We start from the raw sequence: 21,618 nt of genomic DNA, 5'->3' as shown, positions 1-21,618 counted from the left end.
ACAAACCCTAAAAGATATCATATTTGATTTCAAGGCTCTGCCTACCAGACTAGGGACATGAGGACAAAAAAAGGCCATCTCCATTCTACTGATATTAGCTGCAATCTGTAGATGGCAGCATGTTCAAATAGCATCTCCATTTCGTCTCCATAAATTGAAGATGCACATGTGTGGTATAAAATCAATCTGTATATTAATTTTATGACAATAGAAAGGAATTAGATAGAAATGATAAATAATTTGAAAGCTGAGGTAGGTTGTTAGAGTTTACTAAATTTCCCATAGCAGCTGGTCCTTGACTCTTATTTTAAATTTTAAACTCTTCAGTCATCCATTTACAACTACAGTTCCTCCAACCCAGCTTGACAAATGGTTTTCTCTGTTAAACCTTTGGCTGCTTCTTTGGCAAGGTCTTTGTAAAATGTGTACTCTTGAAACAGGTTGGGTAAGTAGAAATATAGACACTTTGTTGCCACTTCAGAATTGTTGTTTATTTAAGCTTTATATGTAATTTATAATCCATAACAGGTTCTCTGGTTGATATAACTGGTTTGGCATCTCCATGTATTCAAACAATTATACAGCATCTTTCTGATCCCTTCATTAGCCTGAGAAATGTCTCTAGAAGAAGACATGAAAATAGCAAGAAATCTGCCCCTTTTCATTATATAACACCTGACTCTTCTTGTTTAAAGGACCTTCCTTCCTTCCTTCCTTCCCTCCTTCCTTCCTTCCTTCCTTCCTATATATGGATAATGTTGGTTGGAAACATGCAGAAAAGGCCTTCATCCTGCAGTGGATAGACAATGGCTAAAATGATGATGATGATGATGATGATGATGATGATGATGATGATGATGAAATGGATAATGAAAAATACAGAAAAATATGTGAGTTGTTCACTATAGTAGAAATTGTACTTCTCTATCATTCCTTGCTCAAATTTCACTTTTCAAGTTTTTATTTACATGCAGAATGCCACCTTGGGCATCTGTAATAAATACTTTTAATTATGTTATTTCCCAAAGAAGATAGCATTTCCATGGTAGAATAGATTCCACTAAAGGTTGACACTGGTCTCTCATTTGGATACTGCAAACAAGAAAAAGTTGACAGCTTGGGGAAAAAAAGTGCTCCATGAGGCACATTGTAAGTAGACATCTGTAATACTTTGGCCTCAACACATAATTTTCATATCAGTCCTGATAATTAATAATATCAATGCTATCAAAAGTCCTTAAGACAGTGTTTCTTAACCTTGCTGGCTGGGGGATTCTGGGAGTTGAAGTCCACCCATCTTCAAGCTTCCAAGGTTGAGAAACACTGCCTTAAGAGATCTAACAGGACAATGGAAACTATTCCAACAACCTAAGCAACAACTGCAGAATTTCACAACAGCAACCATATATGATTCCATATCCATCAAAACAGAACTTAGAATTATTCATTTCCCTTCTGAGAGGTGTAAGCCTGACAGTGGATAGAAATGATTTTTGAGGTAGCTCTGAAATTGTGGGACAAACATATTTCACCTCTTATTTGTAAGTATATGTGTACTGAATACAGTTAGTTCTCATTTAACAACCACAACGGCAAAAGTCAGCTCAGCTGATAAGCAAACAGTCACTAAATAAAATGTTCTTAAGAAATTACCTCAGCTTTCTTTTGCTTTACAGACCTGTGAAGGTTGGAAATGTGAGGATTTGTTCTAAAGTTACTTTTTCATCACAATAACTTCAAACAGTTGCTAAACGAGGCACTGTCTTTACATTATATTTTAAGCTTTGTGTGAGATCCAGAATGAGTATACTCTACATACATACATACATACATACATACATACATACATATTGGTTCTACCACTGTTTGTTTTTTTCTCTGCACTATCCTCTTCTATTGTAGTAGTTGTATGTAGTAGTTTACATGCACTTCTCAAGAACACACTGGGTCCCACACGATCATATTTTGGGGGACATCCTCCATATTCTTTCACTTTTGCTCTGTAATTTAATCTTCTCCTCATTTGTTCCTTTCCTTCTCTGTTGAATACAGTAATTGTTTTCACCTCATCTGCCTCCGATTTCCTCTCCTTGAGATGAATAACCATAAACTTGGTGAGAACTACATAGCCTAAATGTTGGCATTGGCACAACTTGGGAGTTTTCCTAGACTCTCGATACCCGCTCAAAGAGCAGGTGGCAATCATGGCTAAGAGTAACTTGCCATATCAGTGGAACTCCTGACTCAAAATCTCCCCACACCAGCCCTACCTAGTAGCCTGTAGGTGCTGTTCAGGCTCTGTAACAGCACAGATGGACTTCAAGGCCAAAGGGCAGCTGGTTTTTCTCCTTTTCTTCCCTCTAATGGTGGCTCATACCAGCTGAACAGAACTAGGCCAGGACATTAATTCCATATGCCACCAAAAGAGTATAAACTCAAATGTTTTCAATATGTTCTGTGACACAATAATAACATTTCATTTGAAGCATTATTTGGTTTGAACAATCAGGATATCTGCTTTCCAGACAAAGTACTAAAAAACAAGTGGTGACATCTTCTGTACTATAGGGTTATTGTCATCAGTTATAACTGAAAATTATTAGTAACAGAAAGAAAAATCGCTAGCAATTATATAGAATCAACAGTGTGATGGCTTTTAAAATTTCTCCTTGGAAATGTATGAGGTGATCTACAGACTACAGAGATCATTGACAGATTAATGCCAGTTGCTAGAATCAGGAAATAAATTATATAAATCTTGGATATTGAGCCTGTTGAGGAAAGGAAAGAAGCAAGCATTTTACAAGACCACAATGTATGAAAGTTTGAATGACTACCCTTATCAAAAATCTTCAACATTTTAAAAAAAGATATTAACAAATAATTCCCTCAACACTGTCAAACTATTTACTAAGTCTCCACTACTATTAATCTTCTCATCATTCCTATCACCCATCTCCTCCCACTTATGACTGTATGACTGTAACCTTGTTGCTGGTATCCTTGCGATTTATATTGACTGTTTCCTAATATGATTTGATTGCTTATTTGTACCCTATGACTATCATTAAGTGTTGTACCTTATGATTCTTGATGAATGTATCTTTTCTTTTATGTACACTGAGAGCATATGCACCAAGACAAATTCCTTGTGTGTTCAATCACACTTGGCCAATAAAGAATTCTATTCTATTCTATTCTATTCTATTCTATTCTATTCTATTCTATTCTATTCTACTCTACTCTACTCTACTCTACTCTACTCTACTCTACTCTACTCTACTCTACTCTTAAGACTCTGCTTGCCAGACAGAGGACATGAAGATAAAAAAGAGGACAACCTTTTTTGTTAGACATCAGGGAACCTAAGATTAGGTTACAGACATGGAAGTGTGATGATGATCTACATTATCCCATAATATTGCAGTTACTAACGTTCCCGCCTGTAGTAGCCCAAGCTTCTGCTTCAACAAAAATAAGATTGCTTACGTTTGGGAGAGGAGACGAAACGGAAGCATATAAACCAGTTTGGCAAAACTCTGATAGCAGTTCTGTTAAACTGTAGCCCTAAACACATTTCTGTTCCTACACTGTTTTGCCCAGTAGTAGGTTTTTTTTTTTTATCATTCTAAGTCATTTGCTGAATCTGGAGGACAGCATGAAGCTGCTCACCACCTTTCTCCTTGTGGGCCTTCTAGCTCTTTGGATGGGATTCCCTTCCACAACCGGGAGCGACACCCCAGCAGGTGAGACATAAAAGCAGCTGTTTGGTGAAGAGAGATGATGGAGGAAAGAGAAGGAAGCCTGACAGAGTTTTATGCCTTCATCTTTACTTTTAAATTGTCTATTTGATGTAGCTGATTGAATATTAATTTACATAGCTTTTACTACCATTATTATCATGGAAAATATGCTAACTTATTCTACACTTTAATACAGTACAATTTAATGTAGTCTTTATATTTTTCAACCAATCTGTAAACCTTGTTAGTTTTTCCATATATCAATTTATCCAGTAAATTGGCCCTGTCAGGCCAATCCAATTCATAATTCTGTCACAGACTTCAACCTCAGCACATCCATGCTAGAGCTATTAGCTGCATCTGTAGATGGCAACTTTTAAAATATAATTTCATTCATTTTCATTCATTTTCTCTCAATAAATTGAAAATGCACATTTCCAGTGTAAAATCAATCTATATTAATTTTATAATATTTGAAAAGAAATAAGAATGATAGTTTACCGTAGTCTTTATATTATTCAACCAATTCATGATTCTGTCAGAGACTTCAAACTCAGCATAGCCATACTAGATACATATTAGCTGCATCTGTAGATGGCAACCTTTTTAAATATAACCTTCATTTTCTTTCAATAAGTTGAAGATGCACATTTCCAGTGTAAAATCAATCTATACTAACATTATAACACTTGAAAAGAAATAACAATAAAGAAATCTAAAGTTGAGATTGATCGCTTAACCAGATCCTCAAGTGGTTGTTTTGGTTGGAGAAAATTACAATTCATTTTGTTAAGATTTGTAGGTGTTGCATTAGATAGTGTTGAAAACAAGGCGGGAATGAAGAACAGTCTATATTGCTGAAGGGTGAAAACTAGGTTGCTTTGTTCATAGAAGCTGATGAACCATTCAGCCAACCCTGTTAGCCCTTTGTAAAGCTCTAAACACCTAACTATGCTCCCGAGCCTGGGGCACCACATGTACCAAGGGCCCTGGCCCCAGGCAACCTTGTTAAGGGGACCAGATATCTTGTTATGGTGTGTAGTTTGAATTGGATGTTTTAATTTTCTTTCCTGCTTTTAATGTTCTTTACTGTTTTTTATGATTTTAAATGGTTTTGCTGTCGAAACGTTGCTAGAAAGAAAAACTTTTAAGGTACTGGTAGGATTTTAGCTAAGGTTTTAAAAGACCTTGCAGAGTGCTCTGTAAGGATTTTTGGAAGATTTTAAGCTAGGATTTTAACCAGAATTTTAAACATTTTAACTAATTTATTTAACATGACGTGGGAAAACACCCAAGATTTTAATTTTTTGCATATACACACCCGCAATATATATATATGTATGTATGTATTGTATATATGTTTATATGTACTGTATATATGTATATATGGGCCGAGCTGAGGACTTTGTGCAGTATCTGTATGACAAAATCGCTCAGATTCGGGAAGGGCTGGCCTCTGACTGGGTATGTCCGGACGGGATGACTGAGGCAGGTCTTGAGAGTGTTACCCAGGGTGTTACCTGGGGGGAGTTCGATCCTGTGGCTCCCAAGGACATGGACAGGGTCCTGGGACGGCTGAATGCAACCACATGTTTACTGGCTTCCCGGGAGGTGACACGAGGCTAGCTCCAGAAGATTGTTAATGCTTCTTTGAGTGAGGGGGTCCTGCCGGCCGCTTTGAAAGAAGCGGTTGTGAGGCCCCTCCTCAAGAAGCCCTCTCTGGATCCGGCTGTTTTGGCTAACTATCGTCCAGTCTCCAACCTTCGCTTTGTTGCGAAGGTTGTCGAGAGTGTGGTGGCGCAACAGCTTCCCCGGTACCTGGATGAAGCTGTCTATCTAGACCCGCTCCAGTCCGGCTTCCGGCCTGGGCACAGCACGGAAACGGCATTGGTCGCGTTGGTGGATGATCTCTGGAGGTACGCTGATGACACCCAGCTGTACATCTCCACCCCAGGCCACCCCAATGATGCCCTTGAAGTGATGTCCCAGTGCCTGGAGGCCGTGCGGGCCTGGATGGGGAGAAATAGGCTCTGACTCAACCCCTCCAAGACCGAGTGGCTGTGGCTTCCGGCGTCCCGATATAGCCAGCTGATGCCATCGCTGGCTATTGGGGGTGAATCACTCGCCCCCACGGAGAGGGCTCGTAACTTGGGCGTCCTCCTGGATGCACGGCTGTCTTTGGAAGATCATTTGACGGCCGTGGCCAGGGGGGCTTTCTATCAGGTTCGCCTGATACGCCAGTTGCGCCCCTTTCTAGATCGGGACTCCCTACGCACAGTCACTCAGGCACTCGTCACTTCCCGCCTGGACTACTGCAACGCTCTCTACATGGGGCTCCCCCTGGGGTGCACCCGGAGGCTCCAGCTGGTCCAGAACGCGGCCGCGCGGGGGATTATGGGGGCGACGAGGCGCTCCCATGTGATACCTCTCCTGCGCGAGCTGCACTGGCTCCCGGTGGTCTTCCGGGTGCGCTTCAAGGTGTTGGTGACCACCTTTAAAGCGCTCCATGGCTTAGGGCCGGGGTACTTACGAGACCGCCTTCTGCCACCAATAGCCTCCCACCGGGCAGTGCGCTCACACAGAGTGGGCCTCCTCAGGGTGCCATCCGCCAGACAATGTCGGCTGGCGACCCCCAGGGGGAGAGCCTTCTCTGTGGTGGCGCCCACCCTCTGGAACAAACTCCCCCCAGAGTTACGGATAATAACAGACCTCCGGATTTTTCGTCGGGCCCTGAAAACCCATTTATTTCAACTAGCTGGGCTGGTTTGAGTCAAATTTTAAACTGATTTTAAATTGGAATTGTTTTAATTACGGCCAAAAGATTTAATTATTTTAATCAGTTTTTAGATTTTGTATGTTTTGTATGTATGTCTTGTTTTATTTTGGCTGTTCACCGCCCTGAGTCCTATATTGGAGAAGGGCGGTATAGAAATTTAAACAAATAAAAAATAAAATAAGGTTCGAGTGTTCCCTGGAAGCAAGTGAGATGCAAGCCTCTCGGCAAATCGGAAAAGAGCTCTCTTCCTAAGCCACTGCAGGCCAGACGTTTTTGAGATGGACGAATCCCTCTGCAAAACTACACCGGTTCAGACGCTCCCCTGGACGTCCTGCAAGCGAATCTGAGAGCCCACTATGCTCCCATTCCTTCCAAGTTTGTACAACGCTACGAGCTCCAGCAACGAGTACAAAGAGAAGGAGAACCGGTCAGTGCATATGTGGCCGCACTTCGAAAAGCTGCAACGCATTGCGACTACCGGGATCTAGATGACGCACTCCACGAACAGTTGATTTGTGGCATTAGAGACACTCGTTTACAGAGGCGCTTGCTCACAAAGCCAGATTTGACATTAGCCGGCGCACTCGATGAAGCTAGAGCACACAAAGTGTCCACTAAGGCTTCCGAAGTGCTACAACATCCACAGCCGAGCAAAGACGGCCCGAAGTCAGCCCCTGTTCATCGAGAGGAGGCGCGAACCAGTACAGAGGAAGAGTCAGACGAGGACGTCTTCCACACTGACAAAAAGAAGGGCGAGCAAAGTTACCGCTGTGAGAACTGCTCGAGTTGCAGTGGAAATCACGAGAGACAGTCCTGCAAATACCGAGATGCCATTTGCAGGCGCTGTGAAAAGAAGGGCCATTTGGCTAGAGTCTATAGAGCTCAATTTCCTCGAAATAACAAGTCATGTGACCATCACGACCAACCAGAACCGACACGTTCAAACCAGCCAACCAGAGATGGCGGCGCGAGAAAACGGCGCGAGAATCAAGAGCAAGACACCTACAGCACGAGAATCGGCCAAGCCAGCACATCTGTAGAGGAAAAAGTCTACACGAGAGTAGAAATTGATGGGAGACCATGTGACATGGAAATCGACACCTGGTCTGCCCTGTCAATCACGTCCTGGGCAACGCTTAAATCACTTCTACCGAAGTTCCAGAGAAGCCAGCTTTCACGGCAACGAGTTTGCCTTCTTGACTACCAAGGAAACCGAGTTCCTGTGGAAGGCTGGGCACGTTCCGGGTCACCTACTGCGAGTTCCAGAAAGAGCTTCCCCTGACCATCGTCAGCAAGTCGCTGCCAAGCCTCCTGGGCCTAGCTTGGTTTCGAGCCCTCGGCATGGGTTTCACGGGTGTCCACAGCCTCAGCGGACCGTCTCTAAAGGAGAGCCTCCTGCACGAGTTCCAGGACATTTTTGAAGAGTTGCTAGGCAAGTACATGGGGACCCCTATTTCTTTTAATCTAGACCCTAATGTAGCCCAGATTAGGTTAAAGGCAAGACGAGTACCATTTGCCCTAAAACCAAAAATAGATGCGGAACTTGACAAACTGATCAAACAAGGGGTGTTAGTTCCTGTAGATCACGCTAAGTGGGAAACCCCAATAGTAATGCCAGTAAAGTCAGACGGATCAATCAGAATCTGCGCTGATTATAAATGCACGATCAATAAGGTGTTGCACAGAGCGCATACCCAGTCCCGATCGTCCACCATTTGCTTCATTCCCTGGGCCCTGGCAAGATATTCGCTAAGTTAGACCTTGTGCAGGCGCACCAGCAGCTGCCAGTAGATGACGCTACGGCAGAATCACAAACTATAGTAACGCACAGAGGTGCGTTCAAATGCACTAGACTGCAGTTTGGGGTTAGCATTGCACCAGGGCTTTTCCAAAGCACCATGGAGCACCTACTACAAGGACTCCCAGGGGTTGTACCCTATTTTGACGATGTCCTCATTAGTTGCCAGAATGAGGCACAGCTTGGAGAAAGAGTTAGGTTTAGAGAAGCAGGACTTAAACTCAAAAAGTCCAAATGTAAAATTGCGGTACCCTCCGTAGAATTTTTGGGCTACCGAATTGACTGCACAGGCATTCACCCCACAGAAAGCAAAGTAAGAGCCATCCAAAATGCACCCACACCAAAGTCGAAGGCCAAACTGCAGGCCTTCCTGGGACTTCTGAACTTTTATACCATGTTCCTCAAAGACAAAGCCACCATTGTGGAACCATTACATAGACTGCTAGGAAAAAATGTTCCTTGGGTTTGGGGCAAGACTGAAGCGGCCGCGTTTAAGGCTGTTAAAAACTTTTCTCTGAAGACAGTTTTCTTATCCAATACAACTCGGAATTGCCGCTTGTGCTTGTCTGTGATGCATCCCCTTTTGAAGTGGGTGCTGTGTTGAGCCATAGACTACCGAATGGGTTAGAGGCACCCATTGCTTACTACTCTCGTACCCTGTCCAGTGCAGAACGAAATTACAGTTAGCTGGACGGGGAAGCTTTAGCGGCTGTGGCGGGGGTCAAAAAATTTCACAAATATTTGTTTGGCCGGACTTTTGAACTCATAACGGACCATCAGCCATTGTTGGGACTTTTGGCTGGTGACAAACCAACCCCGGCCGCTCTCTCCCCCCGGATGACCAGGTGGTCTATTTTCCTGGCCGCTTATTTGTATAGACTAATCCACTGACCGGGCCGGACACTAGGCCATGCTGACGCCCTCAGCCAGTGCCCCTTGCCCGATCTGTTGGAAAACCTGACTCCGGAAGCCCCTGTATTGTTGATCGATGTTGTATCCCTGGGGCCCCTCTCGTCTGGCGAGGTGGCAAGGGCATCTGCCAAAGACACTGTTTTATGAACTGTTATGGGCTGGGTCATGAGGGGTTGGCCAACTAAGGTGGACAGTGGGGATTTTCAAGTGTTCTTTAACAAGAAGAATGAGTTGTCTATGCTGGAGGGCTGTTTATTGTGAAGCGATAGGGTGGAGCGATAGGGTGGTTATTCCCTCACGGTTAAGGCATCGGGTGTTGGAATTGCTACATGAGGGGCACCCTGGTATAGTCAGAATGAAGAGTCTGGCTCGGAGTTATGTGTGGTGGCCACAGCTTGACAGAGATGTCACAGAGTGGGTGGGAAAATGCAGGAGTCCCGCCTGGATCCCCCTGTAGCTCCCGTTAGAGAGTGGGAAAAGCCTAAGGGACCATGGGGGAGAATTCATATAGATTTTGCAGGGCCCTTCAACAGCCAGAATTTTCTAATAATTGTCGACGCCTTTTCCAAATGGCTGGAAATAGCCCTAATGCCATCAACCACTTCCGAGGCAGTAATCAAGGTCCTCAGGAAGCTATTCACTACCCACGGGTTACCAGACACCCTGGTATCAGATAACGGGCCCCAATTCAAGCTGTTGTCACTAGCTTGCTTGTGCCTCTCGTTATTCCCGCGCTACTACAGTTGAAGCTGAAGTATTCATTGGCTGGTAGGATATTGTAGCAGATGATTTTATGTACTATGCTTAGGTCAGACCAAAGATGGCAAAGTTCTAAGTTGTCTAAGCCCAAAATTTAGAGTCTGGTGGCATAAGGTATTTTGTTGTGAGCAGAGGAGTGGAGTACACTACTTGTGAAATACTTGTGAAATATTTTTGGATGTGCTCAATTGTATTAATGTCCGATATGCAGTGCGGGTTCCAGACAGATGAGCTGTATTTGAGAATTGGTCTAGCAAATGTTTTGTATGGTCTGGTTAGTAGTGTAATATTACCGGAGAAGAAGCTACATAAGATAAGGTTTACAACCCTTAATGTCTTTTTGGTGATGTTGTTACAGTGGGCTTTGGCACTTAGATCATTTGATATGAGTAGTCCAAAGTCCTTAACAGAGTGCGGGTCATCTACAAGGTCATGTCCACTTAGCTTGTATTTTGTATTCTGATTCCTTTTGCCAATGTGTAAGACAGAGCATTTGTTGGTTAAGATTTGGAGTTGTCAATTTTTTGACCATTTCGACACAAAGTCAAGGTCGTTTTGAAGGGTAGCAGCATTGTTGTGTGTGTGTGTGTGTGTGTGTGTGTGTGTGTGTGTGTGTGTGTGTATGTGTGTATGTGTGTAATGTGATTTACAGTGATCATAGAATTGAAGAATCAAGAAATATATTAAATACATTATATTTTGGGTGTCTAGTCTGTTGTTAGATGAGGGAATGAAAGAAGCAGACAATTTACAAGGTCACAAGGTTTCAGTGACTACTTTTGTAAAAAAAAAAAAAAACACCTTCCATTAAATTAAAGAAACCCCAAAGGCTGGACAATATACACAGAGGTCATGAGATGAAAAAGGAGGACATCTGCTTTTGCTGGAGGTGAGGGAACCCCAGGTCTCAGGACACAGGAGGGTGACTATAGTCTACACCACACCAGAATATGGCAGTTATGGATGTAGACACCAGTTCCCTTAACACAGCATATATTCTGTGGAAATTAGACCAAGGCAATTGCTTAAGTTTGGGGTGGGGTGGGGTGGGGTGGTGTGAAACCATATAAAGATCTTTTGCAACCCTATTGATTGCAGTTAGGTGCAACTATATTCCTTAGAACATCTCTGTTTATATCTTGGCTTTGCTCAGTTATAGTTCTTGATTATTATTATTTTTTCCTGAATCTGGAGGACAACATGAAGCTGCTGACTATCTTTCCACTTGCAATTTTCCTTCTGGCAATTTGGATCGGAGTCCCCTCCGTAATTGGAAGGGACATCCAAACAGGTAAGACATAAAATTTGCTATTTGTGAGAAGACAGGCTAAAGGAAAGAGCAGGCAAGAGTCTTACTGGTTTTTATGCCTACATTATTATTTAAATATCATCTATTTTCTGTGGATGATTGAATATTGATTTCTGTATTGTTGCATTTATTACAATTATTGTTATCATAGAAACCTGTTAACATATTTTAATCCATAATTTGCATATATAATGTGCATATATATGTAAATGTATTTTGTTGGAGATGCTCTTCATAGAACGTACCATGGTCCTTATTGTATTCAACCAACCTGAGGACCCTCACAGTTTTTCCATTTGCCCAATAGAATTTGTTTTAAAACACATCAGTTCAACTCATGGCTATGTTGGAAATTTCAAACTCAATGTACTCTATGCTATACATATTAGCTACATCTGTAGATGGCAACATTTTCAAATGTCTGTATTTTCTTTCAGTAAATTGAAGATGTACACTTCCATTATAAAAATAATCTACATTAATTTTTCAATACTTGAAAGGAATTACATAGAAGTGAAGCTGAGATTGATTACTTAATTTACTCCATATTTGTCATTGTGAGCACCTTTTTTTACATCTAGTGCCCTGAAGGCTTTTCAGTTGGAGAAAATTACAATTCAGTTCACTTTTTCAAAATTTGTAAGTGTTGCGTGAGATAGGTTCTATGAGAAGAGAATGAAGAACAGGCTAAATTGCTAAAGAATGAAGAATAAATGGCTGTGTTCATATAAACGGCTGAAGCAAATAGCAAGCTACTTTTACCCATGGATAGGAACAGGTCATGGCATTCAGCCATCTCCCTCTGCATTTTGTTACCATAGATTTAAGTCAGAAGCCTGAAAAAGTGAGTGGATTAGATTGGCCTCTGTAAGGACGATAGGGTTAGGAATTCCACAGAGAATGTGTTGAACAATAGTTGTGACAAAATTTCCTGCTGTTCAGTGCTGATTGTGACTCTTATGTGAGCCAAAATTGCTTTAAAAGTATCAAAGAAAAAAATGGCATTCCAAATAAAAATAAGGTATTCAATGAACAGAATAGTAGTTGTACCACAGGAACTCAGGAAGGAATCATTGTTCAAAGCTTCCCTTTTCAGAAATCTTTTTTGATGTAGCTCTGAAAATGTGCAATAAACACAGAAGCTAATTAATCTCCTCTTTGTTAGTCTCCAGGAAAATGAGCACAGCTCATCTTTTTAACAAACTTTAGTAATTTTGCCATTGATAATGTTGATTTTTTTGGCTGCTAATGATGTGTTCCTAAACACATCATTAGGTAATTCTCTTTTAGCAACTCTCTTGATAAGCAAATCAGTCACCAAATGCAACAGTGATTGTGTCAAGTATTTGCAAGCCATTGGCACATATATCATACAGACACTAGTGGAGGCAGAAAGTGCCCCCACCCCTATGTGGAGAGGAGGGGCTTACACTGAGTATAAAACCCCCTCTAACCTTTCCACCTTGCTCTCTTTTACGTTTGTTCTCCATGAGACATGATCTTTGATAGGGGTGGTCACACACGCTGTGTGCCCCCTATCCTAATGGATATCAAGACAGCCTTTGTATATAGTTAATATGTTTTGTTATATGAATAAATACATTTATCACATTTATTCATGCATCTGCCTTTGGACTCTTCTATGCTCCTGGGTGTTTCTACGATCCCAATTTCCACAGAATGGTAGCAGAGGGAATGGTAGCAGAACTCCACTCCAGGAGCTGTTGAAAAGGCGAGATGCCCTCCAAAATAACCTGTGAGAGAAGCTCCCCTGTTGTGACCAGAGGCCTTCAACGGAGGAGAACTTCACAGCAGCCCCAGACTGAATCAACGATGGAAAACATTGAAGGGGGTTTCCATCCAGCTACACCCTGGCAGCCAGAGGCCACCCAGATGCAGCAAGAGATCCCAGGGGCCGAGCCAGGCAATGTTGGAGAAGGCTTCTTCAGCACTGACGAAGAGGGGGCAGAAGGACCAGATGAAAGCCTGGACAGGTAAGTGGCTGAGATGTCAGAAGAGGAGTGCAGAGCAGCGCTCACCTCCCTCCTGAAGACAAGGGCAGCAGCCAGAAAGAGGCCTGAGGAGGCAGCACCAGAGATGCCTGCCATCCCGGTAAGGACTCCCCTGCCTGATCTCTCCAAGATGGCGCCTGCCGCCAGAGAGACTGCCCCCCCACCCAGTTTCCCGCCAAACAAAATGGCCACCAGGCCACTTCCGGAGGCAACTTCCTCCAAGATGGCTGCTCCCCTGGGCACTTTGCCAGCACCACGAGCCAGGCCATCCGCAGCCCACAGCCCAGGCCTACAACGCCAGCCAGTCAGTTCAGCATTCCAGTGGCCCAGAGGACCACTCCGAACCCACAAGCCCCTTGCCAGGCCCTGCCTGCCATGGCAAACATCAAAGAGGCCATAGAGGCCCTGGTCGCTGCCCTGCAACTTATGGAGCAACCACCCACTGCCCCCCCCGAGGCCCCAGACCCAGCTGCCCACTTAAGGAGGGTCCCAAATCCAACCTCCCACCCCCAGAGGAATCCAGATGGACCTGCAGCCTCCCACCCCCCACTGCAGAAGCGCTCACCATTCACTGAATGCTCCAGGGAGGCCCAGGCTGAGGCCTCCGCACCTTTCTGGTCCTGCTGGGATGATCCGGAGCTGCAATCCTGCTCCTCTGATGGAGAAGAGGAGATCCAGAGACATTTCCAGGCCTACCGAGCCCATGGACCTCATCTGATGGGCCTCCAGTCTTCAGAAAGATCTCCAGGCCTTCTTCCCACTCCTCCAAGGCTTCCCCGCCACCCAGATGATGTTCGGGCCTACCCTGAAGCTCCAGCCAGACCTGACTTCAGAGCTCAGAGAGGGAGATCGGAGCTCCAACAAGAAAAGGCTTTGGAGCATGCTCCATTTCCTGCACGTGCCCAGTTGCTTCAAACTACAGAAGGACTACAAAAAGGAGCCAGACCTAAGCAATCAATCCCAGGTTTAGGGATCCCAATGCCATTCACAACAGGCTCTTTTCAGCCATTTGAACAACTCCCCATGCAGTTTAATGGCAATAATTTTGTAACTTTGCCAAATAACTTTGAAAAATTACATTTAAGTGGTCAGAATTTTAAAAAATGGTGTAAAGAGATTCAGATAATTCTCTTAAGAGAAAATACTCTGGACATGATCAAAAGACCACCCCCTTTACCTTGGAGCCCTGAAATTGAGTTCCTGCATAAAAGAGCTTACACAACCCTGTTAAGTTCTATAGACACAGCTCTGTATGCCAGTCTTTCAGACGGCCTCACAGCTCAGGAAGTTTGGACTGCCCTATATAATTTGTTCCATAGTGACAATATGGCTGCAACCAGCAGATTGTCAAGAATTTTCCACAACTATAAACTCAAACCTGGTGTCAAAATGGGGGAACATTTGGCAACGCTTAAAGCCATGAGGGATGAGCTTATACAGAGGGGGGAGCCTGTTTCTGAATCCACTTTAATTAGTGTGATGTTGAACTCCCTAGACAAATCCTGGAGTCCCTTTATTATTTCTCTAGAAGGGGTTTCTAGGGAACAAAGAAATATAGAATACTTTTCTGGCCGCTTTATTGAGGAAGATTTAAGGCGCAGAGATGAGGAACAACAAGAAATGAAGGAGGCATATCACAGACCTAGGCCTCAGAGAAGGCCCCAGGACACAAGTGAAAGGATTAATACCCTTCCCACCTGCTTTGACTGTGGCATACAAGGTCACTTTAAAAGGGAGTGCCCTCGCTCTAGGGCCAACACGGCTGGACTTAAGCACAATAAAAATAAAAGAGGCCGTGGAAGAGGGGGAGGTGGTCATAAAGGATACCAATTCTGTAGTGTCACTAGTGACAATCACACCTCCCAGGTAAAGGATGCTGAGGGGCTGTGGCTTCTTGATTCAGGTGCATCAACGCATATAGCCAACACGAAGCAACGATTTAAGGTTTTACACCCACTCAAGTCCTCAGTAAAAGTTGCCACTGGGGACAAGGCAGAGGTAACTGGGGAAGGCGTGATCAATGTGCCTGGTATAGGAGATATCACAGGGGCACTGTATGTTCCCTCAATCAAGAACAACCTTTTAAGCATCTTAAAATTGACTGAGGATAAAAATGTAAAACTGGTTTTTGAGAAGGGTGGAGGTTATGTTTTCGAAAATGGGGGTGTTGTTGGCGATATTGTAAAAATCAACAATTTGCCTTATTTTTCCCCAAAAGCACAGGTCAAAAGGCACAAGAAACCTAACAAGAGGGCTCAGGGAGCTAACACCCAGATAGAGCAGAAAGCTTCTATGCCAGCCCCCAGGTTGTCCAAACTCAAGGACCCTGGACCTAAAACCAATGAAGCTTTTAAACCAGCTCCTAGGACATCCAAAGCCATTAAGGCTGAGCCCATTAAGGTCACAACTCCTCAGCCAATCCTGAGGAACTCTAAGGTGACCATTAATCCAGTGCCTACTCTCATTACTGAACAGACCAAGGCTTGTAATGGTAAGATACATAAGGTTGACAAAGTATGCATGGGTAAACCTTTACATTTGGATTGTGCTCATATATTACACCGCAGGCTCGGCCATGCCAGCTTCCCGGTTATTAAGAAAATGCAAGATTTTTCTGATGGGCTTAAGATAAAGAATTGTAATACCTATTTGGAATGTGCCATCTGTAAGGCAGCAAAATCTAAAACTGCTGCTATACCTAAGGTCTCTTCCCGTCGTGCAAGGTACCCTTATCAGCTGGTACACATGGATTTGGTTGGTCCTTTTAGACCCTCCCTTGGTAGGGGGCGTTATTTTTTAACAGTAGTAGATGATTACTCTCGTTATGGCCATGTATTTATTTTAAAGGACAAAACTGAAGTCTTTACCAACTTCAAATATCTTTACAACCAGATCCAAACGCAACACAAGGTGTGCATCGCTCAGGTGCAGAGTGATAGGGGGACTGAGTTTACATCCAAGACTTTCGAAAAGTGGATGAAGGAGAGAGATATCCTCCATTTTAAATCATCCCCTCGAACTCCGTCCGAGAATGGCATTGTAGAAAGGAGAAATGGCGTGCTGCAGAATGTCATGAACTGCCTACTTGCAGATGCTGACATGAGCCAAGTTTTTTGGGCAGAAGCAGTCAAAATGGCTAATTATCTAGTCAACAGGACGTGGAGCAGTGCCATTAACCAAACCCCATACTTCCTGGTCCATGGAAGGAAACCTAGCCTCTCACACCTGAGAATTTTTGGTTCCTATGCCTGGGTCCATATTCCCAAGTACCTCAGAAGAAAGGGGGGCAAAGCATCAAGGAGGCTCAGATTTATAGGTTATGCAACCGGCAGCAAGGCCTCTAGGTTTGTAGACAAAAATAACCTTGTCATTGTCTCTAGATCAGCTTCCTTTGAGGAGGGGTCAAATTGGTCAAAAATTCATTCCAATGAACCCGGTTATTTCCCTATTAGAAGCGACACTGAACAAGCAGCACCACCTGAAGAGGATGAACCAACAAACTCCAAGCAACTGACCAGCAAAGATCCAGATGGTGATGAATCCCTACCTGACTCTGACGTTTCAGACAAGGAATCCCTGGGTGACTTCACACCTCCTGCCCCACCTAAACGACCATATCTTTGCAGCGCCTGGGACAGAGGCCCGCCCCATTTTGATTGGAAAGATACCTCCGGCAGCTCTAATTCTGACACCGATGCTCCGGATGACAATGATGATGGTGAGTGGCAATTTCCCAGATGGTCAAAACGCTCCAATAAAGGGGTGCCACCCAAAAGGTTGGACATTGGCTGTGTTGCCTTGGTCAACAGCGTTACCATGGCCCCTAAAACGTACTCAGATATCCTCCAGCTTCCCGAGGAAGAACAGCGCAGGTGGAGGGTGGCAATGGAATGGGAAATGGACAGTCTCAAAAAATTGAAAGTCTTCATCCCCATGGAAGTCCCCAAAAAGAGGAAAGCAATTGGCACCCGTTGGGTCTACAAGGTCAAGCCAATGCCCAACAACAAACTCCTCTATAAGGCCCGGCTGGTAGCACAAGGCTATGCACAGCGCTACTTGCAGGACTTTGATGAAACATACTCCCCCACCGTGAGAGCGGAAAGTGTGAGGGCTGCTTTGGTCACCGCAGCAGCACATGGGGAACACATTTTTCAATTCGATGTGCAAACTGCTTATTTACACGCTCATCTAAAACAAGAAATTTACGTCAGAGGTGCCCCCGGATTTCAACGGCAGGAAGGCCACACCTGGCTTCTGAAGAAAAGTTTGTACGGCCTCAAACAATCAGGCAGACTGTGGTACAAATGCCTGACTAAAACTCTCAAATCACTGGGTTTCCATCCATCTCCAGCTGATAAATGTACCTTCACAAGGGATACCAAAGGGGGGCTAGAGAAAGTCCTAATGTATGTCGATGACCTTTTATATATAGGGCCTGACAAGGGGGGAAGTATTATATTTGCCAGGACCCTACAAAAAAAGTTCACTCTAAAGTCTTTAGGATATGTGGACAAGTACCTAGGCATACAAATCATCACTACACCAAAAGGTTTTGCTCTCTCCCAAAAGGAAAAGATAGAGGAACTCTTGGTGAAATGTAAAATGGAAGATAGCAAGCCAACGGCTATCCCAATGCAGACTGACTATTATGGATTGGCACACAAGGATAACCCAGAGTTCCAAAATAATACTCTATTTAGGTCAGTGATCGGCTCATTACTATATATAAGTAACTGGAGCCGTCCAGATATTGCCCTGGCCGTAAACCTGCTATCTAGACAAGTGGAACATCCTACCCAGTTCCACTGGTTGGCCATTAAAAAGCTATTAAGGTATCTCAAGACCACAGCAGATTACGTGCTTCGCTTGGAACCTGAGAATAGAGACAAGGCCCAATTAAAATGCTTCGCGGATGCGGACTGGGCTGGAGATACCAAGACACGTAGGAGTACTTCGGGCTTCTTGGTACTATTAAATGAGGCACCCATCCATTGGCATGTGGGGCAACAGAAATTTGTTTCGTGCTCCACCGCTGAGGCCGAATATGCATGCCTATCAGGGGCAGGGAACGATCTGATATGGTTTGATGCCTTAATTTCTAGCATCTGGACACCACCGACTTTGCCCATCCAAACTATAGAAGACAACACCGGGGCCATAGGCATTGCCAAAGCCTATGCAGTGGGAAAAAGGTCCAGACATATTGATATCCGCTATCAAAATGTTAGGCAACTAGTAGAGATGGGGTTTATATCTTTATCACATTGTCAGACCAAATATCAAACAGCTGATATTTTCACAAAACCTCTACCAGCAGATAGGCACAAAGATCTGTGTAAAAAGTTATGTCTCACAGGGTAAAATTTGTTGTGCATTGCATTTGTATGTTTGCATGCCATTGGCTCGCAAGGAGGGGAACTGTCAAGTATTTGCAAGCCATTGGCACATATATCATACAGACACTAGTGGAGGCAGAAAGTGCCCCCACCCCTATGTGGAGAGGAGGGGCTTACACTGAGTATAAAATCCCCTCTAACCTTTCCACCTTGCTCTCTTTTACGTTTGTTCTCCATGAGACATGATCTTTGATAGGGGTGGTCACACACGCTGTGTGCCCCCTATCCTAATGGATATCAAGACAGCCTTTGTATATAGTTAATATGTTTTGTTATATGAATAAATACATTTATCACATTTATTCATGCATCTGCCTTTGGACTCTTCTATGCTCCTGAGTGTTTCTACGATCCCAATTTCCACAGATTGTCCTTCAGCTTTCCTTTGTTTTACAAATCTATAAGGATAAAAAATGCAGGGCTGGTTATTATTTTTTCATCATAATAGTAACTGTGCTTAGTTACTAAAGAAAGCAGTTTATAAGTGACTTCTACCTATACATTATATTGTAAGTTTAACCACTGTTGTTCTGCATTATCTTCCGCTATTGCAGGAAAGCAAAGTCCACAGAAGCCAGGACTGTGCCCAATCGATCGTGGCAGATGCATTCCTCCTCAAACTAATAGGTGCGAGACAGATGATGATTGCAGAGGAAGGAACAAATGTTGTCACTATCGTTGTGCATTGCGCTGTGTACGTCCAAAGAACTTCTGAGACTCAGGTAGTACTTTATATGCATTTTTCTCAAGGACACTCTTGGTTCATCTTCTTTGTGATATCCTCCATGTTTCTTTCACTTTAGCCTTCTACCCTCATCTTCCCCACATGCTTTCCTTTTGTGTGTGTGGGAGGGGAGGGGGGGGATATAGCTATTGCTTTCACCTCCCCTGCCTCTGATTCCCCCTGCTGTGAATACTGCACAACCTAATTTGTTGGCATTGGTAGATTTCACTAAAATTCCCATATAAAGTCAGCCCTTGACTCTTAGTTTAAATTCTTCAGCAAGCCATTTACAACTAGAATCCTCCAATCCAATTTGACAGACGTTTTTCTTTATTGTATCATTTGGCTTCTTCTTTGACAACTTCTCCAGCAAAATGTGTACAGTCTTCTTGAAACTTGTTTGGTTGTAAGAAATGTGATACTCAATGTAGTGACTTCTGGAGTGTTGCTTACTTAAGTTTTAACATGTCACTCCTAATCCATAACAGGTTTCCCGGTTAATGAAAGTGGTTTGACGGTTCAATGTATTCAACAATATGACAGCATCTTTCTGATCCCTTCATAAGCCTCAAAAATGTCTCTTGAACAAGAGATGAGAAGAGCAAGATAATCTGCTACACTGCTTTACTCCTTGTTGTTTCAGGGAATTCTTCTTTCTGTCTCTTTCGCTGAATGTCTCACTTTTGGTTTTACAGCTTGCTATTATATACATGTTTTCAATGAATAATCAGTGGATAATGAAAAATGAATAAAACTATATGTGTTTTCCATTACATTGCCAATGATTACTTCTCTATTATGAATAAAGTTACTTTTGCAAATTTCACTATTCAATTCTTCCTTTATTTACCTATTAGAACGCTATCTTGGTGGGGACTTCCGGTTTCCTTGTTTTCGGCGACGGCGGTGCCTTTTGAAGCTCCGCCAGCCCTGCCGCCTGTAGAACCGCTTCGCGACCCAGAAGCGGCTCGAAAACTTCAAAATCCTCAGGATTGCTGAAGAAGAGATCGCAGGGCACAGGTCGAGCCCCTGTAACCCCCCAGGGAATTGTTTCTGGGGAGGGAACAGGCGCGGCTCCCTTCCAACCTGCTGAAACTCCGGGCGGCGTGGGACGATTCTGCTTTTGCGGAACAAGCCGGCTGCAGGAAACATTAAAGCAAAGGAACCAGCCTTAATAAGCAGCGAAAATCTACTTGAACCCTGAAACTCGGAAACGCAAGTATTAGCACTTTGTTGACTCTTTAACCTGAGAAAAATGCGAATGAGTGAAAGTGCTTTGAAAAAACATGGCGCTCAGCCTTAGAGTTAACGAGCCAGCGAGTGTGGATTGGTGAAGTCATCTTGCTTTGTTACAAAGTTTCCAAGTTGCTACAAAGTTGCCTCGTTTGTAATAAGAGAAATAAGTGAAAAATTTCTCCCTTTTTAATATTTGACTTTGCTCTACTTCAGTTCTTATTTGACTAAATCTGGGGGACTTTTTTAGAAGTCTCTGTGGAGGTGGGAAAGGAAAAGGAACTTCCCTCTTCAGAAAAACTAGCCTACGTGGCAGGATGGCTTCAAAGAAGCAGGAAGGGAAGGCAATAGGGGGGGGGATCCCCCACACATAAACATGAAATGCAGCTTCCCCCTGCTCAACAGCTACAGACTCAGAAAAAAGATTTTGATGTGGGAGATTTAAAAGAATTTATTTCTAAAATTTTGGATGATAAATTTCAAAAATCCCAACAGGAAATAGATGACAAACTTCAAAAGTCTCACCAGGAAATTATGCAGGAAATTAATGAAGTTAAAGATATGGTGAAACAGAATCAAAATAAGGTGACCAAAAAAATATCAGAAGTTGCGTCTGGCCTGGCAGAATTTATTATCAAAGTTGATTCTAAAGTGGAAGAATTTAAATCAGAAGTTAATGTCAAGATGAAAGATAATGACTATAAAATTTCTGATGTTGATGATAAAATGCAGAAAGTCGAGAACGAAATTGTTATGATGCAATTCAGGGCAATGGAATTCGCTATACGGCTTCGAGGAATTCGAGAAGATGACAGACAGGATTTGAGACAGGTCTGCTCTGAGACTTTGGCTGTGATTTTAAAAATTAATCCTGATGTGGTTTTTTACAAAATAGATAAAATTTACAGAGTGAATTCTTGGGTGGCCAGACAAAGACAATTGCCTAGAGATGTGGT

At 43.4% G+C, this 21,618-nt stretch overlaps 1 protein-coding gene and 1 long non-coding RNA gene across 4 annotated transcripts; one reads left to right on the top strand and one right to left on the bottom strand.

The window, feature by feature from the left end:
- Positions 1-465: 465 nt before the first annotated feature.
- LOC148114528 (uncharacterized) lies at positions 466-14,259 on the bottom strand. The gene is made up of 2 exons (XR_015732991.1): positions 13,875-14,259; positions 466-810 (listed from the first exon to the last, which is right to left on the bottom strand). It is a non-coding gene; the product is annotated as an uncharacterized LOC148114528 (long non-coding RNA).
- Positions 11,112-20,255, top strand: LOC148114527 (uncharacterized). 3 transcript variants are annotated; one of them, XM_087889158.1, is made up of 4 exons: positions 12,639-13,291; positions 16,762-17,027; positions 19,260-19,427; positions 19,918-20,255. In XM_087889158.1, exons 1-3 carry the CDS (start codon positions 13,035-13,037, stop codon positions 19,418-19,420), a joined length of 684 nt encoding a protein of 227 aa, XP_087745284.1. In that variant the 5' UTR covers positions 12,639-13,034; the 3' UTR covers positions 19,421-19,427; positions 19,918-20,255. The 3 variants fall into 3 exon arrangements, 1 of the variants encoding a protein (XP_087745284.1); XR_015732989.1 differs by lacking the exons at positions 12,639-13,291; positions 16,762-17,027 and adding an exon at positions 11,112-11,279; XR_015732990.1 differs by lacking the exon at positions 16,762-17,027.
- The last annotated feature ends 1,363 nt before the right edge of the window (positions 20,256-21,618 follow it).

The sequence above is a fragment of the Pantherophis guttatus genome, chromosome 3 (genome assembly GCF_059756535.1).
Source record: "Pantherophis guttatus breed Tessera chromosome 3, ASM5975653v1, whole genome shotgun sequence".
In the NCBI taxonomy this organism is placed as follows: domain Eukaryota; kingdom Metazoa; phylum Chordata; class Lepidosauria; order Squamata; family Colubridae; genus Pantherophis; species Pantherophis guttatus.
This window is presented reverse-complemented; position numbering and strand designations above follow the sequence as displayed.

Excerpts from the sequence above, each read along its gene's own strand:
- LOC148114527 (XM_087889158.1), top strand. The coding sequence starts at position 13,035 with ATGCCCTCCAAAATAACCTGTGAGAGAAGCTCCCCTGTTGTGACCAGA. Across the intron at positions 13,292-16,761 it reads CCAGATGAAAGCCTGGACAG|AAGCGACACTGAACAAGCAG; the intron begins GTAAGTGGCTGA and ends TTTCCCTATTAG. Across the intron at positions 17,028-19,259 it reads TCCGGATGACAATGATGATG|GAAAGCAAAGTCCACAGAAG; the intron begins GTGAGTGGCAAT and ends CCGCTATTGCAG.